The sequence below is a fragment of the Pipistrellus kuhlii genome, unplaced genomic scaffold, assembly GCF_014108245.1.
Source record: "Pipistrellus kuhlii isolate mPipKuh1 unplaced genomic scaffold, mPipKuh1.p scaffold_m20_p_20, whole genome shotgun sequence".
In the NCBI taxonomy this organism is placed as follows: Eukaryota; Metazoa; Chordata; class Mammalia; order Chiroptera; family Vespertilionidae; genus Pipistrellus; species Pipistrellus kuhlii.
Window position 1 is genome coordinate 15536069 of NW_023425516.1, and position 18984 is coordinate 15555052.

At 49.0% G+C, this 18984-nt stretch overlaps 1 protein-coding gene across 2 annotated transcripts; it reads right to left on the reverse strand.

The window, feature by feature from the left end:
* Positions 1-1051: 1051 nt before the first annotated feature.
* MYL2 (myosin light chain 2) lies at positions 1052-10658 on the reverse strand. Of its 2 annotated transcripts, XM_036449360.2 has the most exons (7): positions 10522-10658; positions 9014-9103; positions 6341-6416; positions 4528-4632; positions 3550-3628; positions 3413-3461; positions 1052-1387 (listed from the first exon to the last, which is right to left on the reverse strand). In XM_036449360.2, exons 1-7 carry the CDS (start codon positions 10627-10629, stop codon positions 1289-1291), a joined length of 606 nt encoding a protein of 201 aa, XP_036305253.2. In that variant the 5' UTR covers positions 10630-10658; the 3' UTR covers positions 1052-1288. The 2 variants fall into 2 exon arrangements, with proteins under 2 accessions (XP_036305253.2, XP_045441552.1); XM_045585596.1 differs by lacking the exon at positions 9014-9103 and having other exon boundaries at positions 10522-10644.
* Between the last annotated feature and the right edge of the window lie 8326 nt (positions 10659-18984).

Consider the following 18984-nt stretch of genomic DNA (forward strand, 5'->3'; position numbering starts at 1 on the left):
GAGCCATGTGTTTGGGAAAGGGGCTGGTTTTAGCCCTAGGATGGGATGAAGGTGAATCATGTGACCCAGCTCTGCCAGTCAGAGCACTCCACCTGTTTCAGGGTTTGTTAGAGAACCCAAAGGCCCTCATCTGGGATGGGTGTGGAGCTGGGAGATGTGCCCTCTCTCCTGTAAGATTGCTGAGGGGATGGACAGGAGCCACATTGCTACCTTGGAGAGCAGAGCAACAGGAAAGAAAGCAGCGCAGTGGAGAGGCCTCCTCTGGTACTGATGGCGCTGTGTGAGCTCCTGGATGCAGCTATGCCTGAGGCCCTGGGACTTTTCAGTCACGTGAACCCATTTGTTTCCTAAGTTGGTATTCTCACAGCCAAAATAGACCTGAGTGCTTCAATCATGACTGATCACTCAAAATCAAGAGTCGATTCATGCCTAGGCCTAGCTCCTAGACCTCAGACAGAGTTGGAAATCAGTACCAATTCTCCAACTTCCTAGAGACAAGTAGACAAGTTCTACTTTATCTCAAATTAGAAATTGATCTCTTAAAATAGGGGTGTCGAACTCAGAGAAGGGGCCAAAATCTAAAATCCAGCCTAAATCGCGGGCCGAATGGTTTACTGAACAGTCATAAACTGTCATTGTGATGGAAACGCAGCGGAGTGCAGTGATGACAGCGCGGTGCGGGCCACATTGCAAGGCCTGGCGGGATGGATTTGGCCCGCGGGCCTTGTGTTTGACACATGTGTCTTAAATCATCACGGGGCCTGCGTAAGCACATTTGTTGGAGAAGCACTCCATTGGTGTCCTGGGGGAAAGGGTGGCAGGGAAGCTTGAGCTCTACAACTGCTTGAGCTCTAGTGAGCATTCCAGTAAAATGTGGCCCCTGATAGAAATAGTGCTAAGTGGCCACAAAGGTCTATTTTAAATAGAAAGCAACTAAGATTCAGTACTAATGACAGCAGGGCCATCACTAGCTTATGCACTGCCTTTGTGGGAACTCGCGAAGGGCCATCCATTCTCCAGGCACTACTGTCAGAGAAACACCGTGAGCAGATACACGACCTCCTGTTTATTTGGGGGTGGCCTCTGCATGGATCTCCATCTGAGGGTGTGTGGTCATGTGGTGTCGATAAGCCACCCAGGCTGCAAAGAAGGTGGAGGTGGATACATGGAGCAGCCACAGCTAACAGGCCAGGGGCAGGGATGGCAGCTTTCCTGGGCCAAGTGATAGGAGAGCGGGGACTCCCCCTCCCCACAAAGACAAGCCCAGGTGGGGCACTGAGCCCCTCCCTCAGTCCTTTTCTTCTCCATGGGTGATGATGTGCACCAGGTTCTTATAGTCCAAGTTGCCAGTCACATCAGGGGGGAAGGCAGCAAACATCTGATCAATCTGCAATGAACCAGCAAGAGATGCAGAGGATGATGGGAGGGGAAGAAGGAAGGAGGGCTGTATGCAGAGACGGGCCTGAGGGGAGAGGCAGTGGGGATCACGGGATGGGATAGGATGGTGAGGGTTCGTGTCAGGGGAGTAGTAGACGTGGAGATGCATCACTAGACCCCCTCCAGGAAGGCCTTGTCACCCAGCTGCTGCAGAGCTGCAGGACCCAAGGTCACGCCCTTCCTGAGGCGGCCCATAACCTACTGGTCAGCGTGGGCCCAGCTCGGGACCTCTCGGAAGGGCTATTCTAGCCACAGGGAGTATCGACCACTTGGGCCTGAATCTTGGGTCAACATCTCCCTCCAACCCTTCTGCTTCCTTGCCCAGTTCCTTCCCAGGTGCTGACCCCAAGGGCCACTCTGCAGGGATGTCCCCCAGAACCCAACCTGAGACAGTAAAACAGGTATCACACCCTCAAGTGTGCAAAGGAGCTGGACAGGTTATGTGAGGGAGCAACGTGGGCCTGGTGGGGACTATGGCTAAATGGGGACACATGGGCCACCTACAAAAGTAGCAACTGCTCAGGGCCAGCTGTTTATGGCCACGTGGTTAAAGAGATCAGACTCAGGGAATCTGAGTCTGGAAATCTAGATTAAAAAAAAAATGCAGTTTCCACACTTAAAAAATATTGGCTAGTTATCTTAAAAAACCATACTGGCTACTAACAGCTAACATGTGATGACATTACCCTTATCACATGTCAGCACTTTACTCACACTAACTTGTTTAATCCTCACAGTGTACTTACTATAAGGTAGGTTCTATTATCGTCTTCACTTTTTAGATGAGGAAATTGAGGCACAGGGAGGTTAAAGAGCAGGTCCAAAGGTGAAGGCAGGCTCTTTTATCTGCTTAAGTTTTGGAGAGGAAAATCTAAATAGAATTTTTAGTAAAATGTGGAATTTGATGGAATCAGGACCGAGAAGGGACTATCTATAATAATAAAAGGGAACTATGTTAATTAGACCAGACGGTTGATCAACCTTCCGTATGACATTCTGGGTGACCTTCTAGGCAAAGCTGGGGCTGCAAGGGTTGGGGCTGTGAGAGCCGAGGCAAGCCGCTGCGGCTGCGAAGGCCAAGCCCCTTGCATGAATTTCGTGCATCAGGCCTCTAGTTTTAAATAGACTCCTTAGGGAACATTAATAATATTGATAGGACTGTTGCTGGGTCATATAGGACCAGGCATCTTATTGCTATTTGCCAGAAAATTATATATTCTGATTAAAATATGTATGTAAAGATATTTGACTGCCATCTGCTGGAAAACTGTTGCAACAAATACACACTCTGATATACACTGAATGGCCAGATTATTATGATCTCTGAATGCATAATAATCTGGCCACTCAGTGTATATCCAAATAATAAAAGGCTAATATGCAAATTATCCCTTCGCACAGGAATCCAACCAGCAGGCAGGCCGGCCAACTGTCCATGTCCCCTCCCCCTGGCCAGGCTGGCCAGATCCCACCCTGGCACGAATTCATGCACTGGGCCTCTAATATATGTATATATACACTGAGTGGCCAGATTATTATGCGTTCAGAGGTCATAATAATCTGGCCACTCAGTGAATATTGTAAGAACAGCTTCCAGGAGAATTGTGTGGTGTGGAGCCTACATGACAGTCCGTGGTACCTGCACGCTGCTCTTCCTCCATCAGGAGATTTGTGCTCTAACCAGGGCTCCCTGCATTGTGAGGGAGGTACCACCTGCATTTGCCATCAGTGTTGTCCTGTTAGGCAAGTGACTTTACTTCCCTGGGCCTCAGTTTTTCCATCTATAAAATGACAATAATACTAGTTCTGACCTCGTGGGGCGATTGAGAGAACGGCATGGAATAAGGGCTCAGTAAGCAATGGCAGGTTCTATCTCAGTGTGGGTCAGGGGTGTCTTAGAAAAGAGGAAGATGGAGTCCCCAGAAGGGTGATGCCAGGAGCTGGGCTGCAGAGAGCATCCAAAGGGCCCTGTTACCTCCTCGTTGGAAAATCTCTCCGCCTGTGTGGTCAGCATCTCCTTAATGCTGCGGAGAGAGAAAAGCAGGCGTTGGCTCAAGGTGTGTGTGTGGGAAGCAGGGAGCCTCCACATCCTCCCCGACAGACCGCACTCACTAATCAGCCTTTAGCACCCCTTTGCCTTCGGGGTCAAACACTTTGAACGCGTTGAGAATGGTCTCTTCCGGGTCTGCCCCTGAAACAGGAAACAGGGTTGAAAGGTGCTTGGAACCGGTTGGATCCCAGGAAGCAGGACCTGAGCCCCCCTCCGCCCAGGATGGGGGGCCAGGACAAAGGCTAACTTGCTTGCCTTCCTCTGAGCACTGAGCCTTGATATTTTTTAGAGAGTGGGTTAAGAATCCAGTTATTATTATTTTTTTTTAGGACCTTTGGCAAAGGATTAAGTGTCCCTTCTTCGAGGCACCTTACTGCTACCTGCCAGAAAATTATATATTTTTTAGCAAAACTCAAGATCAAAGGTGGATCTAGATTTGGAAAGACTGGGATTCAAATCCTGACTCCAGCACTTGTTAACTGTGTGACTTTCTCTGAGCCTCAGTCCCCATCTGCAGACAGGGGAGCGGAATAGAACCCACTCCGAGTTGCTGTAAAGTGAGGTGATGCGTACAAAGTGTTTAGCATGAACTCTGGCTCAGTGGGTGCCTTGGAGCAACATTAGCTGCTATCTTTGTTTTTTTTTAGAGAGAGATAGAAACATGGATGAGAGAGAGGCATTGATTGGCTGCCTCCTGCATGCCCCCTACTGAAGATTTGAGCCCGAAACCTAGACATGTGCCCTGACCAGGAATCAAACTGGTGAACTCTTGGCTTATGGCTCAATGCTCAACCACTGAAGCATGCCGGCTGGGCTAGCTGCTGTTTTTATTCTTCACTCCTGCTGCGCGCTGCCTCTCCCCGCCTCTCCCCACCTCCGTCCGCCCCCATGTTACTCTGCCTATGTCTTCTGACAATCCTTGTCTATTCTCCTAGTGCTTTAATTCATAGCCAAAGATGAACACACATGCAGACAGACAGACGGACACACACACGCACACACACACACACACACACACACACAGAGGCACACCAGCTTACCCTTAAGTTTCTCCCCAAACATCGTTAGGAAGACCGTAAAGTTAATGGGACCTGGGGCTTCCTTTATCATGTCATCGATTTCCTCATTTTGCACGTTCACACGCCCTAGGAAGGGAAACACAGCACACTGGCATTTGCCCTGTAATTCCACTTCAGGGAATCCAGTGTAAGAATAATCAGAGTGGACCCGCCAGAGATTCACGTGAGAAGATGTTCCTGATAGTGTTATTTATAATAGCCAGGCAAAACTCTTATGTAGGAGGGGTTAGTTATATTTAAAACAGTGTCTTTAGAACCTGGAATATTTTATACAGACATTTTAATATTTTACTCCGATGGGAAATGGTCATTTTATAAACTGGCCCTTCTCAGCCGGAGGTGGGAGAGACAGGCCAGAGTCCCTGGAGGGTACTTGTTCTGGGTACTGCTGGGACCCAGGCAGCCTTGGCGATTCTGACACCCCTCCCCATGCTAGTCCTTGCCGCAGGCCTATATAGGACCTTTGCACAGATTAGAAAAAGATGCCCCGTCTTAATTTATTTTTATTCTTTTTAATCCTCACCCAAGGATTTGCTTAGTGATTTTAGAGGTGGGGGGGGGGGAGAGAAATATTGATTTGAGAGAGAAACATGGATTGGTTGTCTTTGGGTATCAAACCTTTTAGTATATAAGATGATGCTCCAACCAACTGAGCCACACCGGCCAGGGCAAGATAATTTATGTTTTCAATATATAAGTCCATAATGTCTACAAACATGAAGAGTCTTCTGTCGAGCTGTGCACTGCATAACCTGTACTGCTGTTCACAGTGACCCTGAGCTCTGGGGATCAGAATGTGTATGTGTGTGTGTGTGTGGGGGGGAGGAGGTGTGAGTGGTGGCAGGTGGGACATATCCTATCTAATAAAGAGGAATATGCAAATTGACACAGCAAGGTGAGAGGCAGAAGGCAGCTCTGGCCAGAGCAAAGGCAGAAAGGTGGCTCTGGGCTAGAGTGAAGTCGGTGCCAGCAGCCAGAGGAAGGAAGGCCTAATCTTGCACAAATCTTTGTGTATCAGGCCTCTAGATAAAAGAATAATATGCAAATAGACCAAATGGCTTAACAGTGGAATACCATCCAGATGACCATCCAGACAACCATCCAGGGCCACCCTATGACACCCACTGGTGCCAGGCTAGCCAAGGTAGGTGCAATGTGATTGGTTGGAGGGACAAGCCATCGCCCATGATTACCCCATAGAGCGAGGCCCAGGCCACTGGCCAGTGGGCTTCTACGAGGGAAGTCTGGGTGCTGGAGGGAAGCCAGTGACGGCAGCCAGGGGAAGAAAGGCTTACTCAAGAATTTCATGCATCGGGCCTCTAGTATATTATGAAAAACCTCCGTGCACTTATGCTCACATTTGAAATGTACATTTAAAAAAAGCTGAATCCAAAATAGATGATTCCAATGATTAACCTACCCCTCTAATAAACCTAGAAAAGACTGAGAGGCTGAAATGTTAACAGTGGGTGTGGCCTAATGGGTACTATTGTTTTCTCCTTTATACTTCTCTAAATTTTCCAAGTTTTCTGTTGTGAGCTGGCACTGCATTCAAATCACATACACAAAAAGTAATAAAAAGAAAAGAAAAGATATGAGGACCCTCAACAGTTAAACTCTTCTTTCCTGTCCTCTGAAATTTGTCTTAAAGGTCAATCATGGTTGAGCTGTCTCTTTGGAAAATGGCAAGCTCTTCACCTTTTCAATGGCCCCCACCTCCTGGCCCTCCTGGACGTGGGATGGACCCTCCTGCAGGCCTAGAGGGGCAACGTACCAAGAGCAGCAAAGGTGTCCCTCAGGTCATTCTTGTCGATGAAGCCATCCCTGTTCTGGTCCATGATGGTGAAGGCCTGTGGAAGGAGATGGTTGGCTGATCAGCCCAGGAAAATTCGGGGGGCAGGAACCCAAGAGGCTGGGCCAGGGGGTAGGGGAAGTGGGACTCTGGAATTTTCAAGGAACATTGAAGGACACTAAGTCCAGAGTCAAAGATTTAAAGCAATCTGGCAGTTCATCAAAATGTTAGGCACAGAGTTACCGTATGATCCAGAAACTTATCTGGCAGGTGTCCAGTCAAGAGAATTAGAACATCTGCCCACACAGAAACCTGAACATGAATGTCCATAGCAGCATGTCCAGTATATAGCCCCACACTGGAAACAGCCCACATGTCCATCCATGAATGGATGGGTAAACAAAATGTTGTCTATCTATGCCAGGGGTGAGGAACATCGGGCCTGCAGGACATATAAGGCCCTCAAAATCATTTGGCCTGGCCCTGACAAGGCATTAGGGGTGAGTTAACTAAATGTTGGACCAAATATAGCAGGCTAATTTCTAATTTTAAGTTGATAATTTTATATGGCCAGTGAATGATGATATAAATATCCCAATGGCCCTTGGCAAAAAAAAAAAAAAAAAAGGTTCCCCATCCCTGATAGACAACAGAATACCATTCAGCCATAAAAAAGGAAGGCAATAATGGCAGGTGCTACAATATAGGTGAGCCTTGAAGCACGATGCCAAGTGAAAGAAGCCAGGCGCAAAAGGCCACATATTGTGTGATTCGATTTCTATGAAATGTCCTGAGTAGGCAAGTCCATAGAGACAGAAAATAGACCAGCGGCCACTAGGGGCTGGGGAAGAGGGACGTGTGGAGTGACTGCTAACAGGTATGAGCTTGCTTTCGAGGGTGCTGAAAACGTCCTGACATTAGATAGGGATAATGGTTGCAAAACTCCGTGACTGCACTAAATTGCCCCTGAACTGTACACTTACTTTTAAAATGCCAATGTGTGGTATGTGAGTTATATTTCTATAGAACTGTTATTAAGAAAGAAAAGTTAAAAACTAGGTTCTCGTGTCTGCCCCCCGACTCGCCAGCCCACATTATCTGTAAAAGAGAGCTGGCGGGCTTTCTCAGCCAGCTAGCAGGGCGACTCCAGAGCTGTGTAAATGGCCAAGGGTTTTATAAATGACATGTCATCACTCTGTTTTTTTTTTTAGTTTTTTGCAGCAGCTGGAACCATGTCCCTTGTCCCCACCTCCAGCAGCTGATCTCCTCTCAGAGGTTGGGATGGGGTGAAGGAGAGGGGTGGTGGCTTTTTCTTCTTGGAAAGTGACTATTTTAAGTTCAGATGTGACATTTCATCCCAGGAATTCCTCGCGCGCTCCCTGGTAACCTGTGGGACACAACATTCCTGCGATGGAATGTTAGTGGGGACAAAAGGTCCGGGTGTGCACATGCCATTTGGACATCCCGGTGGTCTCCCCTTTGGTATAAAACACACTGGCCTCATTAGCAAAGCTTAGCATGTTTTCCTCTGTAGGACCAGGGTTGGGAGCGTGGGTGACTCAGTGTGAGCCAATCACAACCACTGGAAAAACAATTAATTGTCTGTCCTTCAAAGCCTTCAGGCCGTGGCTTCATGTTGCCTGATGGGTACTTAGTTTGCTTCCTAAGGCACAGTCCGTGGAATGTGATAGGGTTTCAGATCTCGCTGGTATTCAGCAATCGAGGACTGTAACATTTGAAATCTAAGAGATACTGGTTTTCATCTCTCAGATTGGCAAAAAGATTTTAGACTGTTGGCCAATGTTGACAGAGATGTGAGAGGAAAACGCACTTTTTCGTCTTGGGGTCAACGGGAGTAGGAATTAGCATTTCATTTCTCGAGGACAATTTAGACCAACGAAACATCAATGCGAGAGAGAAACTTCTGGTTGGTTGCCTCCCACATGTGTCCTGATTGGGGATTGAACGAGCAAACTTTTGGTGTACAGGACGCTTTAATCAATTGAACCACTAGGCCAGGGCTGGTATGTATGTATGTATGTATGTATGTATTTAATTCCTTTGACCTAGCAATCCTGCTTTTAGGATTTTACTCCAAGGAAATAACCAAAGATACAAGCAGAAATGTGTTACTTAGAAAAAATAAAACATTCTAAACACATGTAACATTCCATTGTAGGAAGTGGTTTAAATAAATGATAGAAAATGTTGATACTGAATTGCTCAAAGAAAATTAGCAGACACTCATTGGCAGATGCAGAAGACTGTATTTAACCAATATATATTGTTTAACCAATATATATATGTGTGTGTGTGTGTGTGTGTGTGTGTATATATATATATATATATATATATATATATATATATATATATATAAAACAAAGGTGACTAGAAGGCTGTATACCCAAATGTTAACTGATAATCTACCTCTGGGTTGTAGAATTATAGGTCATTTATGTGTTATGAAAATTTTCCTACGTTTTCAACAACAAAAGCTTTACTTTGATGATTAGCAGAAGTTATTAAAAATCTGGGGTTGTTTGGAAACTAAAGACATCTAAGCAAGGTTTCCATGAGGAACACGGAATGAAGGGAAGGTGCTCCCGGAAGGGTGGGAATCTGCCTCCAGGCTAATGATTCCCCGGCTGCACCTACCTCCTTAAACTCCTGGATCTGGGTCTGTTCGAACATGGAGAACACGTTGGAATTGGCGCCCTCTGCTCTCTTCTTGGCTTTCTTGGGTGCCTAGAGTGAGGGAAAAGCATCGATTAAAAGAGTCAGAGATTAGAAAATTAGCTCAGGCCCTGTTTCTGGGTGAGCCTCAGCTGCTCATCTGTGAAATGGGGGTAGGCTGTTCACATTCCTCTCAAAACACAACATCACATTTCTAAAAGGGCCCCTGGTTCTGGTGGATTGTAAGAGAGTGAGGATCTTGGGGGAGGTTCCTTTTAAAAACTTGCTCGGTGGGTTTTTGATGTGGTTCAATGTTTAGTGTCCACCTATGAACCAGGAAGTGGTGATTTGACTCCCAGTGAGAGCACATGCCTGGCTGCAGGCGAGGTTCCCGAGTAAGGAGGGGGGGGGGCGTGTAGGAGGCAGCTGATGGATGATTTCTCCCTTCCTCTCTCTGAGATCAATAAAGACATATTTAAAAATATTTTAAAACTAGGAGAGGTGTGTCTCTGGGGATGGAGCCATGCTTTCAGATCAGCCCCTGCAGGGTCCAGCGCTTTTGTTCCAAGGCATTTCACAGAAAGTTCAGTAACGCACAGCAGGAGCATTGATTGGGGGCGGAAGTAGGGCTCACTAACCATGAGGAATGTTGAGATGAAATGACACTTTTTTTCAGGGTGTTAAAACCCAATCGCTCACCCCTCCACACACACAATTTTCTTCGATCCAAATGGCAGCGAAACCTCTCTAAATGTTCCAGCCTTGCACCACACAGACAGTGCAAGGTCCACTTTAAATAGTTACAGCTTAAACACTGGTACATACATTATTTCATTTAATCCTCATAACTGCTCTATCGAGTAGATGCTGTTATCACCGTCACCTTTTTCCTGGGGAGGCAACCGAGGCTCAGAGAGGTTGGGTCACTTGCCCAAGGTCACATAGTCACAGAGCAAAATGCAGAGCTGGCATTGAACTTGGGCAGTGTGGCTCCAGGGTCTGTGCTCCTGATCTCTCTCCTATGCTGGCCCTAATGTGGGGGCTTCCAGCTTCGGGAGGGGGAACACCTAGCCGAACTGCGCCTGGAAAAAGGTTTTAATTTTGCAAGTTCAAAAGGTGAGAACAAAAAGATCTTTTCCCCAGCTGCCCGAACAAGAGAAAAGAATTACAATTTGATCCTTAGAAGCGTTCAATCCCATTTTGCAAGCCCTGGGAGTTATTGATTCCTCCGGAGGTCAGGAGACAAGCCATAAAAAAGCCAACTCTCTTATTTTGTTTTTGCAAGTCCCGGGAGCTGCTGTTATTTGTGGCTTATCAGGGCATTGATTGGGGTTCCTCTGTGTGCCCACAGCCAGCAGCTCTCTCCCCACCGGAGCCTGGGGTCCTCAAAAGCCACCGCCCCACCCTCTCAGTCCTTTGCGTATATAATAGGTGGTGTCCCCTTCTCACCCACCCAGCTTTGCTCACCCCCGGGAGCCCTGGCTACTCACCATGGTGGAAAGGACTCCGCGCTGGTTCCCTAGAAGAATCCCACAGGCTTCCCACTCTCCTCGCCCGAACAATAAATACTTCCTCCCCTTGTTTAAAAATAACCGCATGACCACTTTTGGCAGTCAATAGGTAAGCACCCCCCTTCACCCCCACCCCATGCCGTTCTTCTGAAGTAAGGGCAGCTCATTCGACACCTGGTGACACTTGAGACCCAAAAAGGCATTCAAGGTTAAAGAGGCAGGCGGCTGGGTCACGGGGAGAGATGCTTTCTGCAGCGCTTGGGCGGGCGGCACTTGTGCTTGTCAGTTTTGAGATGGAAAATGGCAGGGAGAGGGGATTAGAAGTCTCACGTGATCAGGCACGGGTCCCATCGCAGGGCCTTTGCACCTGCAGGTCCCTCTACCTGGAATCCTTTTCCATCCGACATCTGCAAGGCTCCCTTCCTCTCCTCCCTCAGATCTTTGCTCCAATGTCACTTGCTCAGTGAGACCTCCCTACCACCTGATTAAAATGGCCATTCCCACCCTGCACTCTGTTCTCTGTTTTCTCCACAGCATTTCTCACACCCTAATGCACTAGGCACTACAGAGTGAGCGCAATTCACTTACTTTTTTTTGTTGTTGTTCAGTGTCAGTAGGCAACTCCAGAGGGCAGGGTCCTCACCAATTTCTCCCTGGCTCCCCGCCCATGACCGGCACAAAGCAACTGCTCAACAAATACTTGTTGGCTGACTGAAGAAATAACTCACTTGCCAACCGAGCTCACTATGGGCTAGGCGGGTTCTCGGTAAGTGGCAGTCATCACTCACTTTCCTTCTCGGTGAAAAAAAAAATTCCATTTTGGAGGCACAAACTCAAGAACCATTTATTGCCTTGACAAAAAAAGATGTGCTTCCTCCCCCCACCTCCCTCTCTAGTTATACATGGGTTAGAATTACCCTGAAGCATCTTCTAACAGAGTCTTTAATAACTAAATACGTGTTTTGTTGTGTATTCATAGGTGGGTAGACAGACAAGTGGCACCTGCATTGCACACACATATGCGCGCACACACACACGAACAGGCAAAACACTCCCATGCATCCATGCACATACACATTGGCACGCACATTCACACACATGCTCAAGCACATGGACAGGTCAAGAGCTTTCAGCCCAAGATCCTCTGACAACACGCTAATGATCTCTGAAGCTAAGGGTCTGATGACCTCTGACATTTATCACGAGCTCACAATGCATAAGGGACACACACATTATAAACTTCAACTGGACAAGAGTAGGGATTCATGTTCAGCTGTAACGTGGTACAGTGATCTATTTTGATAGCCTAGCAGTGTATGATCTCATTATTTTTAAAGCTCAAGCATTGGTTTACTACATAAAACAAAAGCCAAAACAAGCAAAACTTAGGGAAGCACGAGCAAAACCCAAAAATGACTTCCTGGACTTTAAGACCTGATTTGTGAACTAAAAAAAAACACACAAGGAGGTGCATTTCCAAAAAGGGTGTCGCCGTCCACACAGCGGCTGGGAGAATGATGTGCAGGGAGCACCTCAGGGTGAAACCACCGGGAGGTGCAAATAACAAACAGTCCGGAGGAAAGGCCGAAAGCGAGCAGGCACAGGTGATCCTCCACCAACACAAGGGCCAAGCTTCCCCCCCAGGAAACCCAGCATAACTCCAGCCTCCGCAGGCGGCCCTTCGCACACGCAGCTCCGCAGATTCGCCAAACCGCACGCCCCCGGGAACGACGCCCACACGCAGCGGGCGGAATACACACGCGGTCGGTCGCGAATCTGCGGCTGCACGTGTGACGATGCTGTTCTGGACCCTCGGGTGGTGGAATCCCCGGATGCGAAACCTCGCGGAGACGAAGGGGCCACACTGCATTTCTGGGGGGAAAACAAGACCACACCCGCATGGAAGTGGGCCCCCGCCATTCACACCCGCGTGGTTCAGGGCCAGCTGCTGCGCTGGCACCTTTTCCTCAGCGAGGCCGGAGGCGCCTCAGCGGCGGACCGGACGCTGGGCGGCGAGGACACGGCGCACACACCCCACCATGTGTCCTGGCACAATGCACCGCGCTCCCCGGATTCGGAGAGAACCTGCCGGCTTCCGGGGAGGAAGAGCATCGATGGCTGCGGTGGAGACCCGCTGACCGGCCCCGGCCTGCCCTGTGGTCACGCTGGAGGCGAGCAGACAGCAGGGGGCTGCGGCCCACCGACCCCCGTTCCCCTGAGGGGCCTGCGGTCCGCCCCATGGAGGAGGAGGCACACTTCCTTCTGCTCCTTCTCCTCCGAAGGACCCGGCGGGGCTGCTCAGAGCCTGGGCATCGGAGACGCCAGGGTGCGAGCCCAGGCCGGGTGCGTGGCCTCCCCGTGCAGGCCTGTTCTCTCCGCGTCTCAGGCTCCTCATCTGTAACCCGGGGACCATCGTGGCCCTCACCTCGTCGGGGTGTCAGGAGGATGGAGTAGGATGAACGCATCGTGAGCACGGGATCAATGCGAGCCACCGTGACTGTTTTGGGGTGCTTGGCTCTCAGACCAGGGTGCACACACCCCCTACACACACACACACACACACACACACACACACACACACACACACACACACACACACACACACACACACACACACTTGGGACCAGGAAGTTGCTAGCCTGTTCTCAGGCCTGGAAAACGTGGCCTAACCAGGCGGAGGGGAATCCTTGGCCAGGAACTATATCCTCTTTCCACCGGCTGGTTGGAGCCTGGAGCCTGGAGCCTGGAGCCTGCTGGGAGCGTCGCAGGGTCCGAGCCTCCATTTGAAATGGGGCCCAGCGCCTTGGCCTGCGTTCCCTGTGCTTTCAGCGTCATGGAAGGAGGGGAGACAGGTAAGGGACGTTTGCATTCCTGTAAGCCTTTGATTCCCCGAGTTTCAGATCGCTGCTAAAGTAAACACTAACCTTTCAGTCTCATAAAGGGATGTGGATGGACTGGCAAAAGGAATCTGCTGTTGGTACCTACGTACTGCAGACAGAATACCAGTTATGTCGGCATTTGAGAAAAACACGCAGTCATTGGGGGCCATCCGGGGCACTGAGAAAGTATTGCAATAACTTGACCCAGGGGCCGTTTGCACAGATGGGTTACATTTGGGGAGAGTCACCAGCCCAGTGGTCGGCAAACTGCGGCTCTCAAGCCACATGTGGTTCTTTGGCCCCTTGAGTGTTTAGCAAAGGCCAGCTTAGGAGTTCCCTAATTAAGTTAATAGCAAAGTACCTACCTATATACTAGTTTAAGTTTAAAAAATTTGGCCCCCAAAAGAAATTTCAATCGTTGTACTGTTGATATTTGGCTCTGTTGACTCATGGGTTTGCCGACCACTGCACCAGCCCTACGCTGAGGACCTGTGTCCTTCTCTTCAGTTCCCCGAATTCAAGTCTAAGTCATTATATCCTTCCTGGTAGGGTGAATGGAAACCCTTCTCTGTGAGGCTGTTCAGCACCATTCTTCAGCAGACCAAGTGAACTCATACCAAGTTAATGCCAGTAAATTAAAAGTTATCTTAGTAACCTGTTAATATTTAGGGAAAATGCCTGGCCCAGGAAAGTGCCATAGAAGTGCTTATTTTGGTATCGTTGGAAGTAACTGGCTTAGCAGGTCAACTTGCCTTGGAGTGTAATGCCCCTTTAAGGACGGAGGTGAGGTCAGCCATCTCCTATAGAACAAAGGCATACCAGGCCCTGCCAGCCCGGAGCACGGTGGCTGATAGGCTCTATCACCAAGTGATAGTGCCTATCTCCCCGTGTCAGGGCCCCCAGGCGTGAGCGAGAGCTACCAGTGAGAGGACGGGACCTTGTACCAGGGCAAACGGGTCAGCCACACCGCTGGGCCACCCACTGTGTACCGAGTGCAACATGGGCAAGCAACATGAGCGGACCACACCTCAGTTTCCTCGTCTGTGAAATGGGGTCAATAGTGAACCTTCAAGCGTCCTCATGGTGTTCGAATGCGTTCACTGATACTTGGGAAGTACTAGGGCACTGCTGGGCTCTTAATCCAGAGTGCTGGCTGTCACCTGTGTTGAGAGGGATGGGGTAAAAGAGACAACAGGGTCAAATATGAATTCATTTCCTCTCCACTTCCTCTCCCAAACCCCTTTTCTATTAATATTATTGCTCTCTTCGGCACCCAGACCCAAATTTTTAGCCATCTTGATTCTATCCCTTGGTGACAAAGTCTATCCTGCCTCTAAAATGTCTTATGGATTCATTTTCTCCTTCTCTGCTCCCCCTGCCCTGCCCAGATCTGGCTTATGGTAGTGGCTTTTGATTGGTCTGGTGCCTCTCCTCTCTTGCCTCTAATATACTCTAAATATTTTCCCTCAGGAACATATGATGATGACCCACATATGTTCCAGAACACTTAATGGCTCCCCCATAGCTGTCAAAATCTCGCCTCTTAGGCTTGAGTGTTAAGATCTTTTGCCACTTGACCTTGACCTACCAGAATGGTGCAATGTTTGAAAGCCGGGTTCCAGGTCAGTGCCTCTTGGCTGTGGGGCCCTGGTCAGTGACTTAACCTGCGATTTCTTACTTGATAAATGGGAGAAACAATAGTGCAGATCTTAGGAGATTGTCTTTATTATCATTTTTAAATTTATCTTTATTGTTGAAAGTATTACAGATGTCTCCATTTTCTCTCCCTTGATCCCCTCTACCCTGCTCCTGCGCCCTCCCCAGGCCTTCACTGCACTATTGTCTGTGTCCATGGGTTATGCATATATGCACATATAATAGTTCTTCGGTTAATCTCTTCCTACCACCACTCCCTTCCCTCTGAAATAAGTGTACTTCAATGTCTCTGGATCTATTTTGTTCATCAGTTTATTTTGTTCATTAGAGTCTACATATGAGTGAGATCATGTGATACTTGAGTAAGTCAGATACAGATACTGGCTTATTTCATTTAGCATAATACTCTCCGTGTCCTTCCGTGCTATCTCAATGGGTAAGAGACACTTCTTTTTCGCTGCTGCAGAGTATTCCATTGTGTAATTGTACCACGTTGTTTTTGTTTTTTTATCCATTCATCCATCTACTGATGGGCACTTGGGCTGTTTCTAGATCTCCGCTATTGTAAATAACGCTGCTATGAACACATCTTTTATAGGGAACCTAGGTAATTGTGATACTAATGATAGCAGCTAACGTTTATTGTGTGCTTACTCTGCCAGGCACTGTTCCAAGTGCGCTCCATGTTACACTCATGCAATATGTGTAAATGGCTTTGTTCAGCACCAGGCACAGAGTACTTACACCATGAGTTCATGTGTGTGTGTGTATGTGTGTGTGTGTGTGTGTGTGTGTGTGGTTATTATCAGTTACCTTTCCAGGTCCCCCGGGCAGAGCTCTTGGGAAGATGCTTCTGGCACTGTTGGCTAAATTTCCTTTGTGGAGTTGTTCCTGGCTTCAGTGATAACTTCCTGGTGGAGGAAGGATTCATGCAGACTGACTGAGTCCTGGAAGGGATATTAAGGCTGTGCTGGATCCCTGAGGGTAGGCAATAAGGACTGGGGAGAGCAGGCCTGCCCACCACGGCCTCCATCCATCCACTGCTCTGTGAGATTGCCAAACTGTGATCCGCAAAGAAATAAAATCATCACCATCGCACTTACCTAGAGCTTCCCGTGCCACAGGCCTTGTGCTAAGTGCACTACCTACCATCTATTTCATCCTCACAGCACTCTGAGAAAGGCACTAATTGATAGTAGACCCATTTTTCAGATGAAGAAACCGAGGCTCAGAAGAGCAGTCACTTTGTAGGGCCCCACTGCACTTCTCCTCACCTTGGTATTGGGGTTTCAGGGCTTGGGCATCTGGACCCCAGCTCTCACCACTCCAGGAAGCCCGGTGGGCGGATCCAGCAGCCAGCAGCCAGACAAACCTTTGATAGTGGTTTTGTTCTTGGTATTTTTAGCTGTCGTTCATCTGCTTTGCCCGTGTCGGGGACAGAGGCACCTAGACAGTTCCATTCTTATTGCTGCCCTTCAAATGTCCGTCTGTCCGCCCTCACCCCCACCCGCCCCGGCCGGCTCAGCTGTCTTGGTGGCATGCCTGGCATTCCGGGGGCATTGTCCTCTTGGTGGGGCCCAGATTCCAGTGACAGCTGCTGCCCCGACCTCCCCCCAGCTTTTCCGCACTCTCCTCTGCTGCCTGTGGGAGTCCTCCGAGCCGGACCGAGTGGTGCCCTGACAGCTGGACCTGTCACTATGCCCGTCAGTAACGCCTGCCCTGGAGCTGCTTAAAGGACACACTTCCAGCTCCGTTATCCGACCCGAGGTTCTCGGGTGAAGGACCTTTCAGCGTGTCTTTAGCTAGCACACCCCTGACCCCTTCCTGGCACCATCTCTGGCGTTTATGGGGCTGAGATCCTGGGGCAGGAGTTGCTGCCTCAGATCTGTTGACATTTTGGGCCAGATCATTCTTTGTTAGGGGCAGGGGGTGTCCTGGGCCTTCTAGAACATTGAGCACCATGTCTCTACCCAGTAGGTGCCAGTTGTAAACCTCTCCCCGCCACCCCCATCCCAGGATGTCTCCAGATACTGCCGACTGTCCCCTTGAAGGAGAAATCATCCCCTCTCTGACCTAGAGAATGGTTACCCTGATGGGAGAGATGGGTTCCCTGCCAGGACACTCTGAGATGGGTTAGGGGTGCTGAGTCCACAGACCTGCTGGTGTCTCCTATCTTGGCCGGGGGCCTGGGGGAAGCGTGGAGTCGGGTCTGGGATAGAATGCCATATATGTCACTTGTTCGCTGCTGATACAGGGCAACTGTTTTTCCTTGTTGGACCTGCCTTTTCTCATCTGCGGAATGGGTTGGGTAAGAATGCCAGCCTCGTGGGGATGCTGTGAGGCTGGACTGAGAGAATGTTGAACTTAGCTCTTGCCTCCCGCTGTCTTCCCAGATCCTATCCTCGGGGAATCTATGCTCGCTGTAGGGGAGAAAGACTTTTCTGCTCGTGGCTATTCTGCTTACTCTATGGTCGTTGAGTCCCAAATACAGTCTTCACTATTCACAACATCCAGCCCCAAGTGGTGACCAAAATTCAAAACTCGACCTAGCAGTGCCAGCCTGCAGTGAGCACACAGCTACACGGATCACATCCCTGTGACCTCACCTGTGACTCCAACAGGCTCCCTGTTTGTCTTCCTGCCTCCAGTCCGTGGCCTCTACAGTCCAGGGCACCTGGCAGCCAGAGAGGCCTTTTCAAAGCCACTTGTCTCACCCCTACTTTTAAATGGCTGCCCCCTCTTTTTTTTTTTTTTTTAAAGATCCATTTCTCTTTCATTAAGCTTTATTTTATTTTTAAAAATATACATTTTATTGATTTTTTTTATAGAGAGGAAGGGAGAGGGATAGAGAGCTAGAAACATCGATGAGAGAGAAACATTGATCAGCTGCCTCCTGCTCACCCCCCACTGGGGATGTGCCCGAATCCAAGGTACATGCCCTTGACCGGAATTGAACCTGGGACCTTTTAATCCACAGGCTGACGCTCTATCCACTGAGCCAAACCGGTTTTGGCGCTGCCCACTTTCTTAAGATAAAAACTCTTCCAGAGGACACCTTCAAAGGAGATGGAATATCAAATGCATGGCATATGGCATGCATGCATCACTCTCTGACCCAGCGCCCGTGGCAGACATTGCTAATAAGTCACGGCTCAATTGGAGTTGGCAGGAGAGATGAGCTGACATCCTGATCTCTCTCACATGATGGGGTGGGTGGGTCAAGACAGGTCATCAGCACTATTGACATTCAGGGCCAGATAATTCTTTGTGGGGTGGCTGACCTGTGCATTGAAGGATATTACATATATCCTTAGATGCCACCCAGTCATGGCAATCAGAAATGTCTCCAGACATTACCAGGTGTCCCCTCAGGGTATAAATCATCGCCATTGAAAAACCACTGAGCTAGTTAAGTTTTATTCATTGTTCCCCAACTCCTCGGATGGAGGTGTCCAGTACCTGAGTCCTGGCTCACTCACTCACCACAGCTGCATGGCTCATGTATCTGTCTAATAATTCTATGAGCATCCGATTCCTGCTTGGGCTGTAGTGCCGGAAGGCAGAGATCATGCCTATCTCACCCCCCATCTTCCCCCAGCACCTAGGCACTCAGTCAGTATTTGTTGAACAGCTGAGGGACGCTCTATTGTGGCGTTCACTGCATTCTGTCAGGACAGAGGCTAGGATTCACAAGTAACCTTCACAAGTAACCTTCACAAGTAGGTTACTTGTAGGGCTGTCAGTCCTGGCACATAGTAGGCGATCACTATAGACTTGTTTCATGGAACTGAATTCCAGAAGGACTGAGGATGGTCCCAAAGTTAGTCCAGAACCCAGATGGAAAGGCCTGGGCACACTTCCAACGCAGTGTCTTGGGGACTGAAGTCACTGCTCCTTGCACCCACCT

Excerpts from the sequence above, each read along its gene's own strand:
- MYL2 (XM_036449360.2), bottom strand. The coding sequence starts at position 10,629 with ATGCGGTTATTTTTAAACAAGGGGAGGAAGTATTTATTGTTCGGGCGA. Across the intron at positions 9,104-10,521 it reads GCGGAGTCCTTTCCACCATG|GCACCCAAGAAAGCCAAGAA; the intron begins GTGAGTAGCCAG and ends CCCTCACTCTAG. Across the intron at positions 1,388-3,412 it reads AGAGATTTTCCAACGAGGAG|ATTGATCAGATGTTTGCTGC; the intron begins GTAACAGGGCCC and ends GGTTCATTGCAG.